Here is a 24,532-nt window from a genome sequence, read left to right as displayed (position 1 = left end):
CCAAATGGACCAGGAATATCCCAAGGTCAATTTTACTAACCAGGGCTTTGAAGGGAAGGTGCAACATTTCTATTTGGTACTTCATTAAATATTGAAAAGCAAAAATTGTTTTAAAAATATAATGTTACATCATGGCTCGAAATCATCTGCAAATAGGAGCAACTGGAGAACCTCATCATCTCTAGGGAATCCCTTTTCCATCTGGACTGCACTGAAAATGTCAGTGATATCATTGTAGTATGGTAGGAAAATGGCTTAATTTGGAGTCAGAGGACCTCAAAGTTTAAGCCAAGGCTCTGCCCCTCACTACCTCTATGATCTCGGACAGGTCACTTTACCTTTCTAGGCCATGGCTACCTCATCTGTAAAATAAGGAAAGGTTGAACTAGATAACATCTAAGGTCTCTTCCAGCTCTAAATCTCTGTTGCTTTGATCACCAAATTGAGAGCTAGTAGATCTGGTTTTGCAGCTGACATGATGGGTACCTTAACATCTCTGACCTGTACAATGAGGAGATTTGGAGTAAATGACCTGTGAGGTCTCTTCCAGCACGAGCTAAATTCGGCTTTAGGAAGTTAAGCAAAGTGTTAGCAAGTGACTATTCTTTAGTTTAAGGTTAAAGTGACAGAAGGTGACAACCTGATGTCTAAACATAGCAAGTGTTCTCTATGGAATCTATTTTTAGATTTCATAGTAATCTATATTTTACATTTCCAACACAAAATGGATTAGCACATTGCTAGGAGAATATCTGTTCTGTAAATGCAAAATATCAGCATTTCTATCTACATAAAATTGTACCTGGGCTTGGGAACCCGCTCATCAGGAACTGGTGTCCACGTGGAATCTGGAGATTTCTGTTCTTTGAACCTCCCGGTGAAAACATTGGCAATATCAACCATGTCATAGGCACAGACTGCAGACCCAGGGATGCTGTAACATAGCATTTCACAGAAAGTGTTACCTGCACAGTAGTGATATATACAAGTTTTATTTAAAAAACATGCTCTTAGAAATTTTCCTGTCACAGGCTGTCCAGTATTAAACTTTCTAATTTGGGGGCTTTGATTGGAAGAGATTACTTAATGCAAGTGTTTCTAGCATACAGAAGGAGATTTTCTCCTATTGATATTTCTATCAATGTCCTGAGTTAACTACAATGAAGTCAAAGATGGAAATATCTCTTCTTTCCTCCTATCCACTCACTGTCCTTTGAGACTTTCATATCATTTTATATCCTTTGAGCCTCATACCATTCCAGCAATCTACCAGTTGGCTATTTAAAAGTTTTTCTATTCCTAGATATTAATTACCAATCAATAACCCACAGAATTCAACCTCTAGAGAGTGTTCTGCATGTCAAATATCCGTGAAGTTAAAGTATTTGTTAATCATTGAGACTGACCATTCCTTTCCCGTTTATTTGGATATACTTTTGAATAACTGCCTATCTCCAAGAACTAACCTGCTCCGTTCTGGTGCTCAAGGATTCCAAATGTAAAAACATTTCAAATCAGATATTGTAAATTTAAATTTTGACTTCCTGTTTATCTGCATAAGACTAAATAACAACGTTATAAGCTGCTACAAAGCACTATGCAAATACAAAGTACTATATAAATGCTAAATAATAATGACAATAATAATCTCCACCCATAATGACATCTTTGCAAGATACTTTTGGAAGGACTTAGAGATTTTTCTTCTTCAGTGGTGGGAATACATGAATTATTCATTCATCTCTGTTTATTGTTTGCACATAAACTCAAGTTTGTCTGAAGGTAGCTAGACCATTTTGATCAAGTAAATAGTAGGCACCAGCTGGCAGAAGGTTTTAATCAGGCTTTTAGGTAGTGAACTATTACACTCCCGCATCAACTAAAGATTCGGGGCACTAGCGCTTGTAAGTGTGGCAACATTATCAAAGAGCTGAGAAAACCAATTTTGGTACATTACATATGCTGAAACAAGATGGAAAAGATTTCACAAGTGATTATGAGGATTTTATGCCCTCTTAATTTCCTAATACAATTATTAACATGTTAATAATATAAATAAAAAGAATATGGTGTTTTAAGTAGCTTTTATACAAGAGGAGAAAAGTAGGCAAAATTTAAAATCCTGAATTTTAAAAAGTGATCATTATGTCTTTTCATCAATTTACATATTTAAGACAGGGATTCCCTTAAATATTCTAGAACCGGAATCATTTATAAAACACTTTTTTTTTCTATATTCCTTTCATCAGAGGCAACATACCACAGCGAGTAGAGAGTGAGTCTCCAAGCCAGAAAGAGCAGAGTTTGAGTGTCATCTTTGATACATATAGGCTGTGTGACCTTGAGCAGATTACTTAATTTCTTGGTGATCTAGGCAATTCTCTAATACTATAAATTGCAGAGAAGGTACCAACCTGAACTACAAGTGGGAGTTTCCTTACTCAGGAGTTTCTATAACAGTGAAAGCAGAGATTCAGTCTCTAACCTTATCCTTCCATATCTCCTAGAGATAAAAGTGCTATATGGCTTATCTTTATTTTGTGAATTAAAATAAATTTTGCTTTGAGAATTTCATATCGTTTAAAAATAACTAGAAACTCCTTAGGTAGTTGCCAAACCATAATAAAAAAAATCACATTTGGATCTGGAAAAGAGACTGGGTATATTTAAGCTGGGAAGTCATATGTGTAGTTTTTTTAATTGGACTGAACAAATGTAGATTTTTAGGATGTAGAAAGGGGTACACAGGAAAATGGGCATGAAGTTTGTGTGTATATACATACATACATATATAAATACCCAAATCAACTACAAAGGACCTACAAAGGAAAATGCTGTTTGCATTCAGAGAAAGAACTGATAAATTTTCAAGAAGATATTTTAGAAAAAATACCTTATATGGGGTTCTACAGTACCCAAAAGCCTGTTACTGTATATTTGGTGGCAAAGTAACCACGAAATGGTCAGACTGAAAGGCTGCTACAAAGGGTACTAGCCTGGGTTCCTGAGTCCAGACAGGACTATCCTTAAAACGATATTATACAGATATGTTCCTATTTATAAAAAAAAAATCATGGACTTGAGATTCCAGTCTTCCCATTCCACTGTTGAATGTAACAAGGTATTCGGATATGTATGAATTAGCTGCCCTGCCAGTAGAGTAAGGGTCTTAGCCCTTACTGGGAATTCTGAAATGTACAGTCCCAGAGAGAGGCCATTCACCATTCAAATCATTTCTTACCCTGAAAGAGACTAGACGATCAGAATCTTTGAGCTAGAGAGATGGACTTTAGAGTAGGAGCTTTAGAAAGCTTTAGAAGGAGTGTGTCAAGGAGCTGAAAAGGGGAGTATGCCTGCTGGAGACAGACAGGCTAGAGAGGAGAGAGGAAAAGCAGCAACAGGGTCATGCGGATTGGGTCCCTGCAGCTGTCTTGTTGTGTTATGTTCCAGAACTGGGGACTGAGGCTAGCCTCAGGGCAAGCTCCACTTTATGAACTCAGAACAAAGAACTCAGGCTAAAACTTGTAAGATATGCTGGTCACTTAAGAAGTGAGGAAAACTTCAGAAAGGCTTTATTTTTTTCCAACTTTCCTTTCCCAATAGGTGCTTGCTAATAGGAGCTATTATGTCTTTTTTCACATTAGTCCTTTAAGCTGTTTCTTTATCCTGATTTTGCTTTAAAGAAAATCCAGATCAATTAAGAATACTTTATACTCCATGTCTGTATATGTATTTGATGCAGGGAAAGGGGAAAAGAAGAATGCCAGTGACTAATTGTAATTTATAGAGTGAAAGAACAGATCTGATGGTCAGATTTGAGTTTGACCTAGGGGATCTGGGACAATTTGAGAGGATCTTATGGTGATGCTTTTTATTAATAAGTTATATTCATAAGCTCCATAATAAATAGGAACATATCTGTGTAACATTGTTTTAAGGATAGTCCTGTCTGAGAAAGAAGACAAGGCCATTTCGCCTCTAGGCTAGGGAAGGAGTCTTTGCTACTTTAGCCTTAGACCTAGACCCATATGCAAATCTCTGGTCTCAGACAGAAGAGGAAAGGTGGGGTGGAGATGTGGACCAAAGATAAGGTTCCCTTGGGAGGATAAAGGTACGGTCTGGAGAACTCAACTCCCCAAAATCCTGCAGGGGGTGAAAGTAAAAAAAACCTTCCCAGTCAATTTTGCTCTACATCGACACCTACTGGTTATACTAACAATCCTTTCAGAGAAGAAATACTTGATCTCCAACAGAAAAATTCATTCTATAATTTGAACCCATTAGTTCATGTTTGCATGCTGGAAAGTAGTTGGTCACTGTTCCCCTCTACAGAACTGAAAGATATATCATCTTTTAACTTGTTCTTTTCATGTCATCTTTTTAACTTGTTCAAAGATGAACTCAATTTGTCAAAATTTCTTCATAGAAACCTTTACCTATGATTTCATCATCACAGAACTGGACCAATTTTTCTACAGCATCATCCTTTAGGATTTCTCCACTTTTTCCAAATATCTCTTGAAATAAATAATATTTAATAGAAGCACGAAGTCATCACTAGAAGGGACCTTATTCATCCCCTTAATTTTACAGGCTTTTTTTTTTTTAACAACAACAACAACAAAAATGGCCTAGTGAGGGGAAGTGATTGACTCAGGGTCACACAGCTAGAAAAGAGCTAGCAGGAACCTAACCTCAGATCTTCTGGCTCCAAATCCATGATGCTACACATTTAGAGGATGGTATTCTCCTTAGAACACCATAAGTGCTACACAGAGCTAAGCTTATAGTCCTGGATGTATTCTGCTCTTATAAATAGGACCAGAATCACAACCACTTTTTACATAGAAGTGCTGTGCTTCTGTTAGGCTATGAAGGATATATATGTCAGGATAGAGAATTCATAATCAGGAATCCTCATACTGGGAGAAGTAAGAAACAATTATATTTCCATATAAGGAAATTGAGAAGAAAGTAACTCTGGGTGAGGAGCTTCAAGAACCAGCTAAAATTGGGTGAAACTGGTTGTTTGATTAAAGACACTGGACATAGGACAAAGGTTAAGCTTTACTTAGAGTGTGCATGCTTAATAGGCTCAGGAATACTAGCTTCTCACTTCTGGGCAGGGTTAAGATGCCATTTTCTAAACATGCGATGTAGGAAGAGGGGATAGAACATGTGGTGGGCGTTTGGGGAAGTGTGTGCTCTGTGTGGACATCTAACTATGAAAGTCAGCTAGTAGGGACTTACTGCAGAGAATGGGGATATAAGGTTTGCTCTTGCTTCTGTAGTGTGTATGTGCTGATCTCGAGTTCCACACCCGTATTCTGAAGCATATTACAGATTTCAACTGCTTCACTCATCCTGAGTCTAACTTACTGTGCCTATTTGAGCACCAGAGATTATTTCCAACAATACCAAGTTTATTTTTTGGACATTTTTCCTTTATTTTTGGTAGGGTTATTCATCAAGTTATTTAACTTTTTCTATCCCTTAGTTTCCTGATTTGAAAATAGAGAACAATTACATTTAGTATTGTTGAAATTCTTGAATAGAATGTTCTAGATATATAAATTAAATTCATAATATCCTGATCTCTGGCTCTAAAATTGTCCTTGAGGTCCATTTTAAAGGATAGCTTTGCAAGTCTTTTACTGAGGATCATTTTGCACTTCAGTAACTAAATATCCTTGGATAGCATGTAAGATGTGTCTGACTTCTCCCAAATTATATTCTAAAATATAGTACTGATGTTCTAGTGTTTCAGTCACCAGCCCACATTTTAAAGCATTTTATGGGGAAACAATGTGACCTCCAGATAGTTTACCTTCTCCTCTGTCCCTCCTCTTTTATCTCTTGTTAATTAATGTTAGAGTCAGTATGACAAGTCTCTCACTCCCCTCATTCATCAGCTTCCACTGCTTATTCCGCACCTGAGATCATATTCCCTTTATGAGGCCAGCTCCAAGGCAACTAACTATAGGGTCACACCCAAGTGTCTGCAATCTGTGTCTGCTTCAGAAATAAGCTGCTTGAAAAGATGAATATGTAAGTGACCGGGGTGCCATTTTCATGTAAAAGTCCTTTGTTATAATACACAGAGGAGAGGCACTAAGGAGCAATCTGTGGCCAAGTACACTAGTCTCCATAATGTTCAGAGATGCTTTAAAAAAAATGGCAAATAGCTGTTGTATTGGTGCCAATTATCTCTTTAAAATGCTAGTCACCCTCTCCTTAAAAGATAGACAAAAGCACAGGGGACGAAGATTAAATTGAAAGCATGAAAATAGCCAGCATCTAATTCCTGTCTAATGTGTGCTTATAAATTACAGAACTTATTGATGAAAACTGGATATTACCTGCTTTTTAGATGCACATAAATGAACGTTTTTTTCCTTCTGGCTGCTAGTGTGGTACATTTAAAGAGAAACCTCACTGGAAAGGGCAGAAATAAAGACAAGATAAGATCAGCAGCCAGTGCATAGTTACCTGTTATAAGGTGTGGAGAAGGTTGCTAGGACAACATCACGGCCATTAATATGGATAACATCTGTAACTGCCTGCAGTATATTGAAATAGAAATGCGAATCACCAGGAACTGAGCAGTTCAAACGAGCCTTGAGAAAGGAAGTCCACTGTTTTTCCAGAACTCTTTGTGATCCTCCCATGTCATTCTTGCAAACCTGAGCGACTCTTGGAAAAACTACCTAAAACAGGCAAAACACAAGGGGAGGATGAATACACTTGGACTGTGAGAGGGAGGACCTTAGCAGAATTCTGCTTTTCTTTAAAATTGGGCTGGAACAACAAAGCACTTAATTTAATCCTGTGTTTCTATAAGCTGTGGAAAATAACAAACTGGAAAACTCAGCTTTGGAACAGTGTGCTATAAAAGATAAGGCTGTGGCATTTAATACATAAATCCTTCAAGAGATCAGTTGTCAGCCACATTAACTCATTTCCATATGGATGGCTGCTTAACTTTCTATTTCCTCAAACAAAGGCACATTTTACATTAAATATCCCTGCAACCCACACTGACTGCCTCTGTGCCTCCTATCTCTACTCCTTAAAAGGTTCAGATTTAGCTGGTATTTTATTTATGCCCTCCACCCTTGGTGACCTGAATCATTTCATTATGTTTATCTGGAAAACCATTGTGCCCAACTGTTTTCATCCAATATTCTTAAGACAATAAAGGAAAAGCCAAAGCCTTCCTTTGCTTACTCTCTTTATCCTAGACTCCCTATTGTACTTGAAAGTCAGGGTTTTTTTTTAACTACTTGAAGCTATTCTTGGAATTAAACAAATATGTGTGGGTTACATTTCTTTTTTTGTAGAAATAGTTTAATATGTCTTCAAATCATGGAGTGAATATTGAGAAAGCATGATGTTTCACTCTGACCAAATGTGGGCCTCAGCAGCAGGACCTTCTTAAAATGATGACCCTGTCAATATGATTTATGGCTCTCATTGCAAGGTCATTCATAACAACATTGCTCCTGAAGTGGATTCCCCAGGGTGTTACAAAGGAGGCCACATTCTCCTCACTTACCTTTCCCATGCTGTTGTATTCCACTGCAATTTCCCTAAAGAAGAAGTAGATATAGTCACCATAATCCACTGCTTGGACAAAATATGGTTCTGTGAACAAAGAGACACTTTGGTTGGGAATATATGATACAGGACAAAAGAAGAAAAAAAAATAACTTGCAATTTATGCCAAAGTCCACATGTTAATTAAATACTTAGAACCGTTAGATATTTGGTAACCATTAATTCTAATGACCTTATAAACATAAACGTTGACAATCACATAAGGCACTTGGATACACACATTATGAAAAATCAAAAGTAATCCTACACAGCAATGAGAAAAAATAAGTTCTGACAATTTCCACAATTTTATTTTGTTAACCAAGTACTTAAGAATAGACTATACACATTTCTTAATGCAGCTGTGAATCTTCCATGGCTTTTACTTCATTCTCCCACACTCTTCTGTCCCCTATACCAACCTACCAGTGAAATATGATGGTCCTATCATATGGAACCCTAAAATGAGGGTTTCAAGCAGAGGAAGATGAATGTAATATATTTGATTACACTGACACTGGTAGCTTTGTTAACACCTCTAGTAACTTATGGGAAGGAAAAAAATGGAGGTAAATAAATCATCTGAGATAAAAGAGGCAATTTACACTTTTCTATCTGTCAGAAGCTATTGCTAAAATGAAATTACACTATTGTCTGTGAGGACTTTAAGTCTCCCACTAGACATGCATTTTCTCCCTCCCTTCCCTTCTTACAATCCTCCTTTTCATTATTTACTCACCTTTCAACCATTTTGAGTCATGTTTGACTGTCCTCAGGGTTGGGCTGTCTCCAAGGCTCCTATAGATGACTGCATCTATTGCAAGGAAGTCAGTCACCGTGGCAGAATATAGTTTTCCATCTTAGGAGAAGAAAATAATGGTTAGAGAGAAGAACAAGGGAGAGAGGGAAGGGAATAATACCGTGAAGATGTGGAGAAGTCAGGCAGATTGCCTTCTGATAGCAGGTAAATGAGATAGGAACACTGGGATAATCCAGAAGCCTGTGAACAGAGAAACCCCCAAATTTACCCTTATAGATTGGGATGATGTGAGATTAAGCTTTAAAAAAAAATCCTGGTAATCTCTAAGCAGTTGCTCTGGAATAGAAGGGCAAATGACAAATTTTCCTTGATCCACTTGATTAGAAGGGACTTAAATGATACCCTGAAGTCCAGTTTCCTTGGGTACTACTTTGGGCCCAACAATAGCAGGCAGTTAGACATGATTGAAGTTGGAAGAAGAGGTCATTTGTATCACCCATAATTACAAGTACAGATGCGATTAGTAGAGCAGCCTTTAACCTGAATAAGTAAGTGAAGTGGAAGAAGGTGTGGGAAAGAGATCAGTTAATCAATAAGCCCTTCCAGAGTGTCTACCATGTGTGAAGCACTGTGCTAAACTCTGAAGATATAAAGATATAAGGCATACTGTCCCTGACCTTAACCAGCTTGTGCTCTAACAGGGAGCATGCACATATATGTATGTGTTCATGTGTTCATGTGCATGTCTGTATATGTCTGTATATATACATACTCATATATATGTAAGTTTTATGTATACATATAAATATAAATACTGCTGCAGCTTGCAGTGAAGAGTCTAACAGATGGGAAACCTGTTTCTGATTTTTAATGGGCTGTCCTGAGGAGGTAAGGAAGCCCCAATGTTTCCATAGCATCCCGAAGTCAAGCCTTTCTATAGCATTTTAAGGTTTACAAAGCATTTCACATATCTCAGCTGACCCTCACAACAACCCTGTGAGGTAGGTTCTATTATTATCCCTACTTTACTGATAAAGAAACTGGGGCTGAGAAAAGTTAAATGATTTACTCAGGGAAATCTAGCTAATAAATGTCTAAGGTAGAATTTGAATTTATCTTCTTAACTCTAAATCCTACATTCTATCCATTGCTGGTTCCACTTAGCTCATATCTCTCTATCTCTCTGTCTGTCGGTCTGTCTATCTATCTATCTATGCCTGTCTCTGTTTCTATCTAGCTAATCTATCTGTCTCTATTTCTATTTATCTACTATATTTGATCACAGAGGGAATAGGGAACTACTGGAGTTTATTGAATAGGGAAATGAAGTGGTCAAAGCCGATTCAAGAAAATGACTATAGTGGCTTTGTGGAGAATGTGTTGGAGTGGGGAGGGGTCTGAGGTAGAGAGACTAAATCTCTCTATAGTCTGTGTGAGAGGTGACGAGGGCCTGAGCTAGCATGGTAGTTGTGTGAATGGAGAGAAGGAAATGTATTTGACAGATGTTGTAGAGACAAAAATGATAATATTTGACAACTGACTGGATATGTAGAGCAAGTGAAAGTGAAGAGTTAAAGATGACACTAAGATTGCAAAGCTGAGTGACTGGAAAGATGGCAGTACTCTTGACAATAATGGGGAATTTCAATAGACAGGTGGGTTTGAGGGAAAAAATAATGAAGTCTGCTTTGGATATGTTGATTTTGAAATGCTTATAGGATATATAATCAAAATGTCCAGTAGGCATGTGGTACTGGAGCTCTGGAGAGAGATTAGGGTTGGATTGATAGAAATCTGAAAATCCTTTACATAGAAATGATGATAATTCAACCCATGAGATAGGATGTCAGCAAAGAGAGAGTATAGTGGGTAAGCAAAGTGCAGAGACACAGGACGTAGCTTTGGGAGCACACCCATAGCTAGAAGTCAGATTGTATAGAGTTTAGATGAGAAAGAATGAGGAAAGGAAGTGGAGACACTAGGGTAGACTAATTTTTCCTAGGAGTTTGGCTGTGAAAAAAGAAGAGAGAAAATAGAATGATATCTAGATGGGATTATCGGGTTTAGTTGGTTTTTTTTGGTTTGTTTGTTCATTTTGTTTTGTTTAGATAGAGAACTAGAAATGTTTGTAGGAAGCAGGAAAGGAACCAATAGACAGATAAAAGCTGAAAAACGTAGGTAATGACATGAGGGGGCAATCTACTGGAGAAAATGGGAAGGGATAAGGTCAAATAGAGGGAGTGGCCTTGATGACAAGGGTCACCTCTTTATCAGAGACTGAAAGAAAGTAGGGGATAATGTCAAGGGGGTAAATATGCCAAAGGAGATAATGTGATTTACTAACTTTCAGTCAGCTTTCTTAGATCCCAGTTGCTAAGGATCACCGGGCCTTTCCATCTGCCCTATGGATGAGCTCTCCTAGATGTGTTGTCTGTTCCAATAAGAATCTGAGTCTCTTGAGAGTGGGAACAGTTTTGCTTTTCTATTTGTACCCCTAGTGCTTAGCACAGTGCTCAACACATACAAAGCACTTAAACACTTGTTGCTTACTCACAAGAATAATCACATTACACAGCTATCAATCACCAAATTCTATTAGGACAAACAGAAATGATGATGATGATGATGATGATGATGAAGATGATGACATTTACATGTACATCATGGACATCATTTACATGATGATGCTAACATTTACATAGCACTTTAAGGTTTGTAAAACAAACATATATCATTTTATTTGGTCTTTACAACAACGTCATGCAGTAGCTCATGCAGTAGCATTTTATGGATGAATAAACTGAGGTTCACAGAGGTTTTGTGATTTGCCCAGAGTCAAGCAGCTAGGAAGCATCTAAGGCAGGATTTGAATTCAGGTCTTCCTGATTCCAAGTCCACAAACACAGCCACTGTTCCAACTAGTTGCCTAAATTAAGTTTATTTAAAAATAGAAACTCATTTTGTTGATGTATTTTAAAACATGGGTTATATTCTTTCAGCAATAAAATGGCAAAATAATTGCATGGTTTATTTTCCATTAAGAAATTGCACATTTATTTTGCATTCCTCAGTATAGTCCATTGTTTAAAAATAGCTCCCACAAATCATTAGAACAAATCTTCCATTACCTACATCATTTTGCTTCTTCAGCTTTAGTTCAGGTAAAAAGCAAAAGCTTTGCTTTGCTATGTGCCCTTTTTCAAAAAGCACTGACATTTTAATTGGTTCAGAGTTGCCCTAAATAATTCTGTGAACTTGAGTAGGGCCTGTGAGGCCATTCACAAATAAGAAATACTAATGAGCTAGATCTATCTAGCTATACACTTTAATACTTTTGATTACATCAAAGTGGCCCTTGAAAATTGCAACCCCTTCCCCCTTAGTAGATAGTACTTCATGAGTTGCTGTGGCCCAAAAAATTCATCAGCTCGGCAGCCTTCTGGCAATGAGTCTCTCCACATTTAGCACATGAGACACACTGACTTTGAGTCAAAAGACTCAAAGAATTTCTACCTGTTAGTTTTTGTTTTAGAGACTTTTTGCTGGTGTTGTCAGTAAAGGTGGGAAACCATGATTACCTAGATACCATGATGTACATCTGCACACATATTTGCATAGACTGAAATGAAAATCACTGGTTTGTTGTCCATAGCTCTTGAGCTATGGAAAGAGGCCCAACACAATGTTAGGAACTGCTTTGGCATCCTCCACTAGCAGAAGCCATTTGCCAAGGCTGTGGGTGTGTGTTGGGTGGGTGGGTGGGGGCCTAATATGAGGTTTTGGGAGACACTGCTCTATGCATTCCACAAAATCTTGACTTTCTTTGCAGTACTTCCAGATTGCCTTCTATATGTTCCACTGTTATGCATACACATGCATATAAGTGTGTGCATACATAAGGGCAGGGTTGAAACCACCACCATTTGGCTATGGTGCCTTGAATAGGAAAAATACTTTTTGACTGAATCAAATGATCAGAACTGAGTGTGAACAGGGCCTGTAAACCTGCTTCAATCAAAGCCATTGTGTGTGAACAACTAGACCACATCCTAAGTAATTTGTATAAAAGGAAGAAGTTATCTCAGAATGGGGGGAGGGGTGAAAGGATTCTGAGAAAGTGGAGGATTGAGCTGCAGTAAAGAAGAGGGATACTGAGGAGAGTCATTGGCTCTATAGGCATCTCAGAGAGGAGGACCTAGGCTATGGCAAATCCCAAGAAAAAGCCAGATCTTCCCCCAAGTCCCTATCAGATTCCTAGTCACTATAATATAATCTTCAGGGCTTTTTTTTTTAACTAGATGTTTCCTGGAAACTGAATTTTTCTTCTACCACAAAGAGGTCAATGGTTAATCGGAGACAGATATAAAAGTAAGGTTAGGTAGAAAGTCTAGTCTCTGCCTAGATGTTAGGAATTTTCCTAATTGGAGGCTCAAAGTGATTGTAACTAAACTTATAATTTTTTACATAAAATAAACTCCATCAAGCTTAAGAGGGACCTACTGAGCCTTTCATTATATTGCCCCTAGACTTAACACTAGCTAATTACTGTAACAGTATCACATATACACATATGTATATGTATACACATGTAATTATATGTACACAAACATGTTTAAGGGGGAGCGCCTTTCAGTCCTAGCCAAATTTGTAGGGGAAGTTCTTTTGTATGTGAGCTACTTATACACCTAGGTAGGGAGAGGTCCTTTCAGGTATTAGTGACTCATTTCTATCTCCTTAAGAATACAAGGCTTTGAGTAATTAATTAGTATGTTAAAAGGCCAAGAAAGTCACGAAATTTTCAGCAGAAACAATGAACTTGTTCACCAAACCATAGGTTACCTCTAAACCCTTTCCCTAGCTATTCCTTTGCCAAGACCAAGTAGAGAAGCTCAGAGTTAAAAAAAAAAATGAAAGAAAACTGGGGAAACCTAAACCCCAGAGTTATTTGGTAATTATTTAGCAAGAGGTCATTGCCTGGTTTTGGCCTAGCCTACCAAGATTTAGGAAATGTATTAGATGACCACCATAAGTTAGAGTGAGGTCTCTCTCCCTACAGGGATTTTGCCTTGAACTAGGAAGACTAGGTAAAAGAAAAGGAAAATCTTTTTCTTAGCCTTCAAGGGCTCCCAGGCAAGGCCCTAAGGGCACAGAAAGGGACATACTTGTTAGTCTTAAACTAAGAATCTCTATTCTTTCTGAAAGAGAGCAGCAGAATCCCCAGCCAAGGGCTGCACCTGAGTCTGAGCCTGGAGCTGGTGGTGCAAGCCCAGAGTCCAGCGAATTGGCTCCTCTGGAAGAGATGCTGTGGCCTACAAAGGGACAAGCACAGCTTATCAGCAGAGATGCTGCCTGTCAAAGATACCATGCCCTGCAGTGAACTTCATGAGAACTCCACAAAGAAGAAATACCAGCTATGAGTTGCCTTTGCCACATATCTATGTTAGCTGTTACCCTGGGCTACCTTGAAGTTTGTGTCCACTATCCCCATGGGTTTTGTGTACTGCCCTGGGTCACAGAGTAAACATCTGAGGTAGAATTTGAACCCAGGTCTTCCTGACTCCAACTCCAATTCCCTATCCCTATGCCTTCTTGCTTCTTCTTACCCTGTAGCACACAGGATATACTCTTTCTACATACCTTCTAATTTCTCTGCTCAAACCAGGCACACAATTAACTAATCAGTTGTAGCCATCATCCTTCATTGCCACTGGTTCATGCAGGTTCCTGTAGATATTAGAGGGCTGACAGGAGCTGTGCAATTGAGAGGATCCCAGGGCATTTCTGCTATTGGCTTTGCTTCTGCCCAAATCTCCACATAGGGCTCTGTGACTGCATGTATTCATTCACATACAGTACTGTTCCACAGTAATATTGTGCCCTAGACTAGAAGATGACCCAGGGAAGGCTTTCTTTCTCTTATATAACCCACCTCTACAACGTATGTGTTGGGGAATCAGGCCCCTTCGGGAGTCCTGATAATAGTATAAATAAGGAAGAGTTAGCCAACCTTCTTTATATTAAAAACCCTCATTCCCCCTTTCCTCGCCACACACACACCACAGTGCTGGCTTTTAGCTTTTGTGAAGGAAATTATAGCCAATTCTAGCATATGCTCCGCCAATAACTATCATACCAACAATTTTCTCTATACCTACCTCACATACACAGCTGATAATGAATTCTTAAGTAAATTTCTAAGAAAAAAATAAAATGGAAATCAATGGCTTATTATCAATAGCTCTTGAGCTATGGAAAGAGGCCCAATCCAAGGGTGGGAAGTACTCTTGCGTCCTCCACTGGCAGAATCCATCTGTCAAGACTTGGTGGGGTTAACATCAAGGGTGGGAACAACATGGCTCCTGAACTCCATAAACTTTTGATTTCTTGTGTATTATTTCCAGATTGCCTTCTTCGGGCCCCACTGTTAATAATCATTTCTGATGGACTTAGGACTGCACCTTGACCTCTTCATGCTTTTGCTATTATGACTGAAGTCTTCTGGTACAAAGACTTAATGCCTTTTGGATTCCCCACATCCTCCTGAGTGAAGAGTCTCAGTCCATTTCAGACAACCCACAAAGTTTCACACTTAGAGAGCACAAACCTGTACTAGGCATTTGCAGAGGGGAGCAGTGGAAGGTGGTACTCTGAAAGAATAAGTACCTTCTATGCCAAAACAGGGCAGTGTGCTATGCACCTATCTGGTCTGAAAATCACAGAGGAATGAATCATTGTGACAGAGAGGAAAAGGGGTAATTTCCAAATTAATCACCAAGGACACTATTAGTTACAGTTGACACCTAGGAATCTAAGAGCAACTCTGAATTCACAAATACCCCCAAAGGAGATTTATATTGCCAGGCTTAGATTATGAAATGAAATGTAATATAATACATAAAAAAATCCCAGCAAATTTAGGGCAGATCATTTACCTGCAAACAGGGCGACATTGGCATGCTTGGCATCATAGGGGCACCTGGCCATTCCACTGAACTCATCACCAAGGGAGTCGAGGGTATCCATCTAAAAGAAATAGTCACTTCTATTCAGTAACAAGAACTGGCTACTTTGGGGATGTTTTGGAACTCAGTAGGTCTCTATCAATAAAATGATAAGGACTATGGCAATCATCTACAGCAATTTAAAGACCAAATAAACCTTTTATTTTCTTAATTTTTCAATGATCCACAAATCTGGGTCATGCATTATAAAGGAACTTGACTAAATTTTTGGTTTTTCTTTTTCCTATTGAGACCTGACCCTTGTAGGTCAAATCTCAAAAGAATAAATTCTTAGCAGTTTTCCTAAGCTTTAGTTTTCAGAGGAATACAGCATAAGTGGAAAAAAGGACGATACTGGAAGCCATTTTAACCCACTTTAAATTGATTAAAGAGGTGTAAGGGCTCATATTATTTATCTAGACTAATATCCCTACCCCCATAAGAGTGAAGCAGTCTGTCCAAGTGTGCATATATGTAATTAGCAAATCTCTGGATGCCCATCCAGTGCTTCACTGTTATCAAATACTCCTTCCTTGATCCATGGAACCTCTCTGAAATGTAGCATTTCAGCAACTTTAAGCCCCCCCCCCGCCAAAAAAAAAAAAGCTCTATTCCATGACTATTATAAGCATTTTTATAATCCTCTGTGTATGAACTTCAAGAGTCACTGATTATGTGCAAGGCAGTGTGCTAGAGTATGGGAGACAAAGATGAAAACAATCTCTTAAGGTGTTCATGTTCTGCTGGGAGTATCCAACATACGAGCACATAATTATGGAAAGGAGAGCACTAACTGCAGTGGAAGAGGTGTATCCAGGACGATGTTGCAGCCACTGTTTATGGAAGGTGGGAGTTGGTCAGCAGGCATCCTGTTCTTCAATCACGTGTATTATTTTCCCTGTTTTGTACAATGGGAGGCTATGTAAGCCTGCTTCTAGGTATGCCTGATGGCAAAGCCTTGATCCCCAACTTTGGGCTATAAGCAGATATTCCATTTCTAGTCCACTAACCCACATGGTGAAGAAGATTTGTGATTGGATTGGCTGCCAAGCTGGAATTGGCCCTAACTGGCCAGAACAAAATTCTTTTTCCTGTCTAGCTTCATTTGAATGAGTAATCAATGACTGCTGTAAGCTTCCAGGTGGGAAGAGTTGTGCTAGTGGCCTAACTTTGGGGTCAACATGTGGCCCGTTAATGTAAAGACTTACTTCTTCTTCTATTTTTTCCCGACTTGGGTGAAGGAATATTGGAGACAGAATAGCCTAAGCTATGACACTGTGAGTTTCTAAAGGTTGGGAGACCCACCAGAGGTGGAGTTCCCACCAGCTTGTGGAGAGCTGAGCCTAGGCTATCAGAACAGCTAGTGGATTGACCCCAAAGCCAAAATACCAGGTCCGACCAGAAGAAGAGATTAATCCATTGGCTATGCTACATTTGGGAAGTGAACTTGGTGGGGCAAATGCTTTGAAGAAATGTCTTTAAGTTTGAGCTCACTCTTTTCAGGGGCCAATGTAGTATAGGAGAGAGTACACTTCCGTCCTTGTCCTATCACCTTGGTAAACATACTCCTATACGATCTAATACCAGTTTGCTACAACTGATACTGGGAAAACACACTAGAAAGGTCACTCAAGCCTCCTCAACATAGAAGAATCATCCCTACCCCTCTATAAACCTGAGGGAGAGATGGAACCTTGTCCTTTCAGGACTGACCCATCAGTGTGAATTATAGTTGGGATAAAGGAAAGGAAGGATGCTAATTTACAAATTTTGGTATGTTCTATTATTATCTCCATTTTACAATTAAGAAAACTGAGGCAAACTAGAGATTATGTGACTTGCTCAAGGTCCCACAGCTAGGATTTGAACTCAGGTCTTTCTGCCCAATGCTCTTTCCACTGACCTACCTAATTACCTCTAAAGATACTTGTATGTAAAGACTATATTTAGTTATATTTGAGCATAAGTTTGAGTCCCGGATGCTTCAGTACAGATAAGGAAACTGAGACATAATAAAGTTAAGGACAACGTGCTACATGTTTCAAGATGCCCAATGTTGTTATCCAGGAAAAGTAAGTTATCTCAAGGAATATCAGAGAGGATTGTCCAGTCGCTAATTTTGGCCCCATCTTTTATGAATAGTCTCTGTGATGTAATAGGTCTGCTCCACTCCTAAGAACTTTGAAATGGCCTTTATTAAAGATGTGGATTTTTAAAAATTGAAGTTGAGAATAGCATAAAGCTATAGCATTTTTATAAAGAATCTTTTTAAGAAAACATGACTGTCAGGCACTGTTTAAAGCAAAATGATCTTGTTCATCTGCTCCCACCACCCCAATCCATTTTTACTAAAGCCTTTTGCTGATATTTTATCTGAACACGAGCTTCCTGTTGAACTGTGACAGACTCTTTGGTCTGAGGCTCTGGAAAGGTTTCAAGAGGGGGGTTGTACTCTTATCCAGAGCAGTATACACTCTGTAAACTCTGCAAGAAAGAAACAAAACACTTGGGGGTGGGGAGATTTTTTTTCTTTGTGCACCTACTTCTAAAAATGTGGCAGTAGCTAAATCAGAGCTGGAAGATAATGTGAAATTGTCCTCTGCTGATTTGGATGTTTGGAAGGATGTGGAGATTAAACAGTATCAGCAGAGAAGTCTGTGCCATAGAGAAATCCTATTTCCATGAAATAAGAATTAATCCATGCACTAGTCATAAAATCTCAGACTTAACAGCAACCCCTGGGAAATTAATTCACCATAGGGTACTGATAATTATACAAATAACCAATTCAGCCTCACATTGGAGTTCGAAAGGTTTTAGTGAACAATGGGGGAAGGCGTGCAGAGGATCACAGACTTAAAGCTGTCAAGGTCCTTAGGGGCCATCAAGTCCAAACCCTTTCACTTTACAAATGAAGAAACTGAGCACAGAGAGCATAGCTTAGATTTCTCATTCTTAGCCTTCATGGTTAGGCATCAGCAAATCTATTTCAGGTTATAATCTTTCCAACACATTCACCTTCCTTGAGGGGCACACTGTGTATAAATCAAAGACAGAGTTCAGAGTCAGAGACCATGAAAAAAATAATCCTTCTTTCCCCATCAAGTTATTCTAATAAACCTTAAGCTCTTAAACTATGGGACTTACACAGTGGATGATCTGTGGTTTTTTTTTTTCTATTTATGTAGCCATTGTGTTACAGATACTGCTTATTTCTGAAACAGACACTTTAGGATAAAAACACTGTGCTGAGTTTTCCTTCCCTGGAATTCTACATTCTAGCCTCATCTGCTCTTTCACCTTCTGCTTTTAAGAACAGATCTTCTCAGTGTTATGCCCAGCATGCCTCAGTGCCATCCATATTGTTAAGATTATGGGCAAGGGAAGTCAATAAATGTATCCTTGTGACTTCCTACAGGTCCTTAAAGTATTCCCCACCATCGAGCATAGTTCAAGCAAAGATGAGTCAGAATAAACATGGGTTGTGTATCATGAGGAATAAAATATCTGAAAAAAGAATAAGTAAGACCATTTACATTCGTTATATTGCAATGCCAAGAAAACTGGCATTTATAATAAAGAAGAGCTTTCCAGCATGGGATTTATTAGGAGAATTAATCTTAGTGAGCACTAAACAATGACAAACTGGAATTGAATACTAAACAGTGGATTTGATTTTGAAGACCCAGATGTTCTCTATGGGACAATCAATTGCAAGGTGAGGTGTGTTGGGGTAGGGAGAACATACTTGGTATCAAAAATATGACCAGTGGGAGATGAACTTGTACCCAATGCAAAAATTCCCTTCAAGGGATTAGCTGAACAAAAACAAAAAGGCAGAGCTGCAGCATTGGTCAGCGTATGTATTGCTGCACTTTCCACAATAAGGTCTTTGCAGTTTCTATACCAAGGAGGCAAAAGGGAGGAGACAGCAAAGTGAAACAGATGGAGATGGGCTCATATATCACTGCTGTTGTCTCTACTACCACTATCCAGGATGCTAAAAGCTCCCTATCTTCTTCAGGGCCACTTTCTTTTTTTTTAAACAGCAATTTAATCAGGACTAACTGGAAGTGTTGCCTCTCAGAGAAATGGTTGGAAATGGTCTTTGTATAATGAACAGTGTCAAATAAGACACTCTCCTTGTCATCCAATAACAAGGTGAAATTAAGACTTCTAAATTCTTCAAAATTGCCTATGCAGAAGTAAACTTGCAGCTTCAGATGCATGTTTTTGAAATCAGGAAATGCTCATAAAACAAATGTGTGTGAGGAGAGAAAAGGAGAAGAAGGAAGAGAAAGGAAGGAAATCAGAGAGAGAGAGGGAGGGAGAGAGGGAGAGACAGAGAGAGACAAAGAGAAAGGAGATAAAGACTGAGAGGGAGAGGGATAAGGGGAAAAGGCAAGGGAAAAAGGAAAGCAGAGGAAAGAGGAGAGATAAGGGGGAAAGGAGTAAGGAGACAGGAGTGGAGAGAAGAGGTAAAGAGAGGTGAGGTCAGGAAAGGAGAGAGGAAGAGAAGAAAGGAGGAAAGAAGAGACTAAGACAATATATTCACATTACACATATTGTAAACCATGTATTAGTCAACTGGGCAAAGAACAGGATCTGACAGAAACTAACTTTACTCTGTAGGATCCTTAAAGATGTGTCAATCAATCCTGATCAAACAGGAAGCTGGAAAGCTTACTCTCAAGCTCACTCATGTGGAGCAATACATTAAGTTGAACAAGTGAAAAGAAACTGGGTAGTGTTAAATTACAGTTCTTAGCTTGTTGCAGGTACAGAGTAAATTACAAAGTGCCTCCTAACCATATGGTTCCAAGACATATAAAAGTAACATTTACCTTATAGTTTCTGCAAGAAGGGTTGAAGGCATTGGTTCCGCAGACAAATAGTGTATCATCATTTTTCTTTAGAAGAACTTTAATAAAATTGTGACATTCATCCTGGGGGGAAAATAGTTCAAATGTATTTTTTTTTCCAGGTCAATTTCTTTTAATAGAACCAATCACTCATTTTGTATTCTGATCCATTGTCATCAAGGTTAAAATGAAGAAAGCCTAGCAGCTATTCTTCTATCCAGGTTGTTTTTCCCAAAAGATGATGGGGACAAAGAATTTCCATTTTATTAATCAATGAATTAATCATTTAATAAATTTTCATTAAGGGCCTACTTAAAATGTATGCCTTAAAGGGGCAAACTTGGAATGTATGTAGAACACTACACTTAGGTATTAGGAAAGATACAAAATCAACTCATCAAAAAGCAGTTATTAAGTACCTCCAGGCACTGTGTTAGGTGTTGAGGATATAAAACCAACCCCTTCTCACCCTTCCTTCCTTCTTCTTCCTTCCTTCCTTCCTTCCTTCCTTCCTTCCTTCCTTCCTTCCTTCCTTCCTTCCTTCCTTCCTTCCTTCTTTCCTTCCTTCCTTCTTTCCTTCTTTCCTTCCTTCCTCCCTCTTTCTTTCTGTCCTTTTTTGGAAAGTAAGTTTGGTGCCAGGTTGTAAACGACTTTAAATCTCAGACCTAGGAATATATGTATGTATGTATGTATGTATGTATATATTTTGGCTAGGCAATGGGGTTAAATGCCTTGCCCAGGGTCACACAGCTAGTAAGTATCAAGTGTCTGAGGCCAGATTTAAATTCAAGTCCTCCTGATTCCAGGGCCAATGCTCTATCCAATGCACCACCTAGCTGCCCCCCAGGAATTTATATTTGGCACCCAGAGTCAGGGGTGTGCTGAAGCCAGCTTGAACCTGCTGAGAAGTGATTGTTAAATTTTCTGAAATGTAAGCAAAAACCCCCAAAAAACTGGCAAATGCTACAAATTAGGGTTTGCTTCATTTTTATTACAGTGTGCTATTTATACATTCCCCTCCCCCTCATAGAACTGGTTGTTAAATATTTACCAGCATGCCCCTGCCTAGTGGTAAAGGGAGCCATTGGAACAGTGGGATGACATGGTCAGAACTGTATTTTTGGAAAATCACTTTGCTAACCATGTGGAGGATAGGGAAGAGACAGGGAGGCCAATTGGGAAGCTACTATAATAGTGTAGGAGAAAAAAATGATTAGGGCCTGAACTAGGGTATTGGTCATTTGAGGGGAGAGATGTGAGAGTTGCTGTAGAAACAATAGGACTTGGCCAATGATTGGCTGTGTGGTGTGAAGGAAAGTAAAAACTGGAACATGATTCTGAGAATGCAAAGTTGCATTACTAGAAGGATGGTGGTGGCCCTGATACAAATAGGAAAGTTCAAAAGAGGAGTGAGCTTGTGTTTTTGTGTGTGAAAATGGCTAGTGTTGTTTAGAATAAAAATGAATAGGGATAGATACTGCACCTGTGATTTCCCTGATATATGGAACTCCCAGGTATGGAAAATCCCTCTACTAATGTAGGCTGGCACCTTCTCAAAGACTTATAGTCTTTATTTGTTGTCTAGAGAAGTGGTGTCAAACTCAAATAGAAGCAAGAGCCATTAACCCATACATAAGGAGCCTTGCAGGCTACATATTGACTTAATTTTAAAATGTAGTATTACCTTTGCTCTCTCAGTGGGTAGGGAAAGAAGGCTGGAAGTGGGGTCAGAGAATTTGGAATTCAAAATTTTTTAAAGCAAAAAATAAATAATAAATTAAATAAGATTTTATTATCTATTCTTATTTAAATTAAAATATTGTCTATACTTTATTTCATTTTTATTTATTTTGTTAAATATTTTCCAATAACATTTTAATCTGGGCTACTTTATAATCCTCATGTTTGATACCTCTGGTTCAGAGCACTGTGAAATTAGGTGACTTGTGAAAGATTAAGTTGCTAGAATGTACTTACTTTGCTATAATAAATTTCTTCTGTGTAGGTAGGAATTGAATTTCTGGTTTTGAGGCCAGCTCTCTACTGTGCCATGCTGATGAGATTTTAGTTACTGGTATTATTTATTATCATAGAGTATTGCTATGTAGGTATAGCATTATGGATTCACTATAATATTCATTATAATATATAATGTTTCACCATTCATATTAGGCATAAAAGAACTTTAGCATCACAATTTATCATAGAATACTGACACATGATTATCACATTTGTAATGATCACATTACTACATAAACATTCTATTCTTTATTCTGTTTCATATTTCACATTGTATATTGTAATATATTCTGTTGTAGTTAATATAATAAATACACAATGCTATAGTTATATAGTAATGCTATATAACAAATAAAGACAAATAAACAAAGCCCAAAATAGAAAGGTTAATGTTTATGCTGCATAGGCAATACTAGAAGTGAAATTTCCCAGTATTAATTTTAATGCCAGATGATCCTGCAGTATCTTGATGTAGCTAAGACTCACAGCTCAAAGGTCTTTTTATGTTGCTACCTTACCGAAGGCATAAAACCCTGTAAGTCTGCTTGCAGCTTTTTATGAGTCCTTAAAGGAAACTCCCAGTGGGCAAAGGGCAGCAATGTTTAGCCTTTGTAGAGAGTGCTAACCAGTGTCTATACAGTGAACATGGTGTCCACAGTCCTTCATGCAATGGGAGCATTTCACAATGCTACTCTGGCTGCTGCTGTCGTAATGTTTCATCACATTAAAAGCAAACTATTTTTGCAAATTAGAGCCTTCAATAAGTTGATGGAAAAAGCCATTACTAGGAAAGAAGTGAATGGCAGGATCTATTCCACATCACAGACAACGACTTGATTTAACAGTCAAAAAACCTAAACCAAAGTGGCAGCTTCAGGAGGAAAGAAAATTGCCTACCTTATGTTTTCCCTTCATTCTGCATGTGTCTACATCAGCCTGTCTAGATTTCCATGTCAGTTTCTGCAGGGATCAAGAAAGAAATCAATTAGAGCTCAGAGGTTGTTGCATTTGATTTCAGAAGTAAGAGTTCCCTTGGGGAAACTAGAAGCTGAACATATATTTATTGAAAGCTTTCAGCACCCATTCCCCATGATTAATTCACCATAACAACAAAAGATCAGCGATGCAAAATGTTCATTTCATTTCGAGCTGCTTTCTATTCATTAAACTATAAAATGATCTGTTATTTGATGCTCCTAAAAAAGATTAGTAAGTGGATTTAACCAAAAAGTAGCCAAACTAACTTTTAACATGTACTTTCCTAAATGTCTGCTTTTTCCCTCTCCTTTCATTTGGATTCCTTGTAACAAAGATGCCTTTTTTTTAAAGTATGAAGATTTTTTTTCCCCTGTAATTACACTTATGTTTAGGTTCACTTTAGGTAGGCCAAAAAAAAAATCTAATTTGTTAATAGGCTGAGGGGATCTTTTGATTGTACTAAATTTAGAAGATTATTATAAAACTAAACCATCACCTTGTGTTGTTTTAAGAATCTCAGGATAGACTGTAGTGCCTGTCTGAAATGAGGGATGGTTATATTATGGAGGGCCATCATTGATTTAGAATAGGAAGGGACTTTAGAAATCACTTCATTAACAGATGAAGAAAATGAGGCCCAGGGTCATTAAGTGACTTTCTCAAGGTCACTCAGTAATTAGCAGAACAGGATTTAAAGCCAAGTCCTTTACCTTCAAATCCAGTGCTCTTTTCACTGTAATACAAATGTAAAAGGTCAGGGTGAACTTCAAATGCCAAGAAATGGGAGCATTGCACCTGAGTGATTAAATCTATGCTATGGGATGTGCCTATACACTTGAAATTATTCAAAATGGGATTTCCAACACAAGTATCACAATTAAAACATTATGAGAGTATACAAATTGCATAGATCTCTACATTGCAAACAGGCATGTGATGGGTAGCTAATTCATCAAGTAGAATCATCAAAACTTTTAGCTGGAAGAACTTCATATGTCAACTAGTCTAACCTTCTCAAATTTAAAGAAGAGAAAATGGAAAATGAGAAGACAAGAGATGAAGTCACACGTTCCAGATCACAAAGCTAATCGAAATGAATACCATTACTCAGTTCTCCCCAACCTCTCCACCCTCAGTCCAATGCTCTTTTTACCACACCAGACTCATTCAGTTTCAGAACATAAAACCTCACACACAGAGCAAAGCCTTTCTTTAAAAATACACAAAATATTTGTGATCTTATCCTCTAAATGATGTTAGGTACATATCTGAATTTGTGTATTTTCAAATATAAACACTGGTGAAAATGAGATCAT

General features: G+C 38.2%; 1 protein-coding gene across 4 annotated transcripts in view; it reads right to left on the bottom strand.

Annotated features, from left to right (window-relative positions):
• Positions 1-24,532, bottom strand: part of SEMA6A (semaphorin 6A) — a 177,859-nt gene that overhangs the window by 48,721 nt on the left and 104,606 nt on the right. For all 4 annotated transcript variants that reach the window (XM_020967352.2, XM_020967355.2, XM_020967356.2 and 1 more), the window contains exons 5-11: positions 23,136-23,198; positions 20,202-20,303; positions 15,289-15,379; positions 8,336-8,455; positions 7,556-7,644; positions 6,490-6,707; positions 803-934 (exon numbers count right to left, since the gene is read on the bottom strand). In XM_020967352.2, coding sequence (XP_020823011.1) covers positions 803-934; positions 6,490-6,707; positions 7,556-7,644; positions 8,336-8,455; positions 15,289-15,379; positions 20,202-20,303; positions 23,136-23,198 — 815 coding nt within the window. The remainder of the gene's footprint in view (positions 1-802; positions 935-6,489; positions 6,708-7,555; positions 7,645-8,335; positions 8,456-15,288; positions 15,380-20,201; positions 20,304-23,135; positions 23,199-24,532) is intronic.

The sequence above is a fragment of the Phascolarctos cinereus genome, unplaced genomic scaffold, assembly GCF_003287225.1.
Source record: "Phascolarctos cinereus isolate Bilbo 61053 unplaced genomic scaffold, phaCin_HiC Scaffold_4;HRSCAF=312, whole genome shotgun sequence".
NCBI lineage: Eukaryota > Metazoa > Chordata > Mammalia > Diprotodontia > Phascolarctidae > Phascolarctos > Phascolarctos cinereus.
The sequence above is the reverse complement of the archived record's forward strand: the minus strand, read 5'-3'. Positions and strand labels throughout refer to the sequence as shown.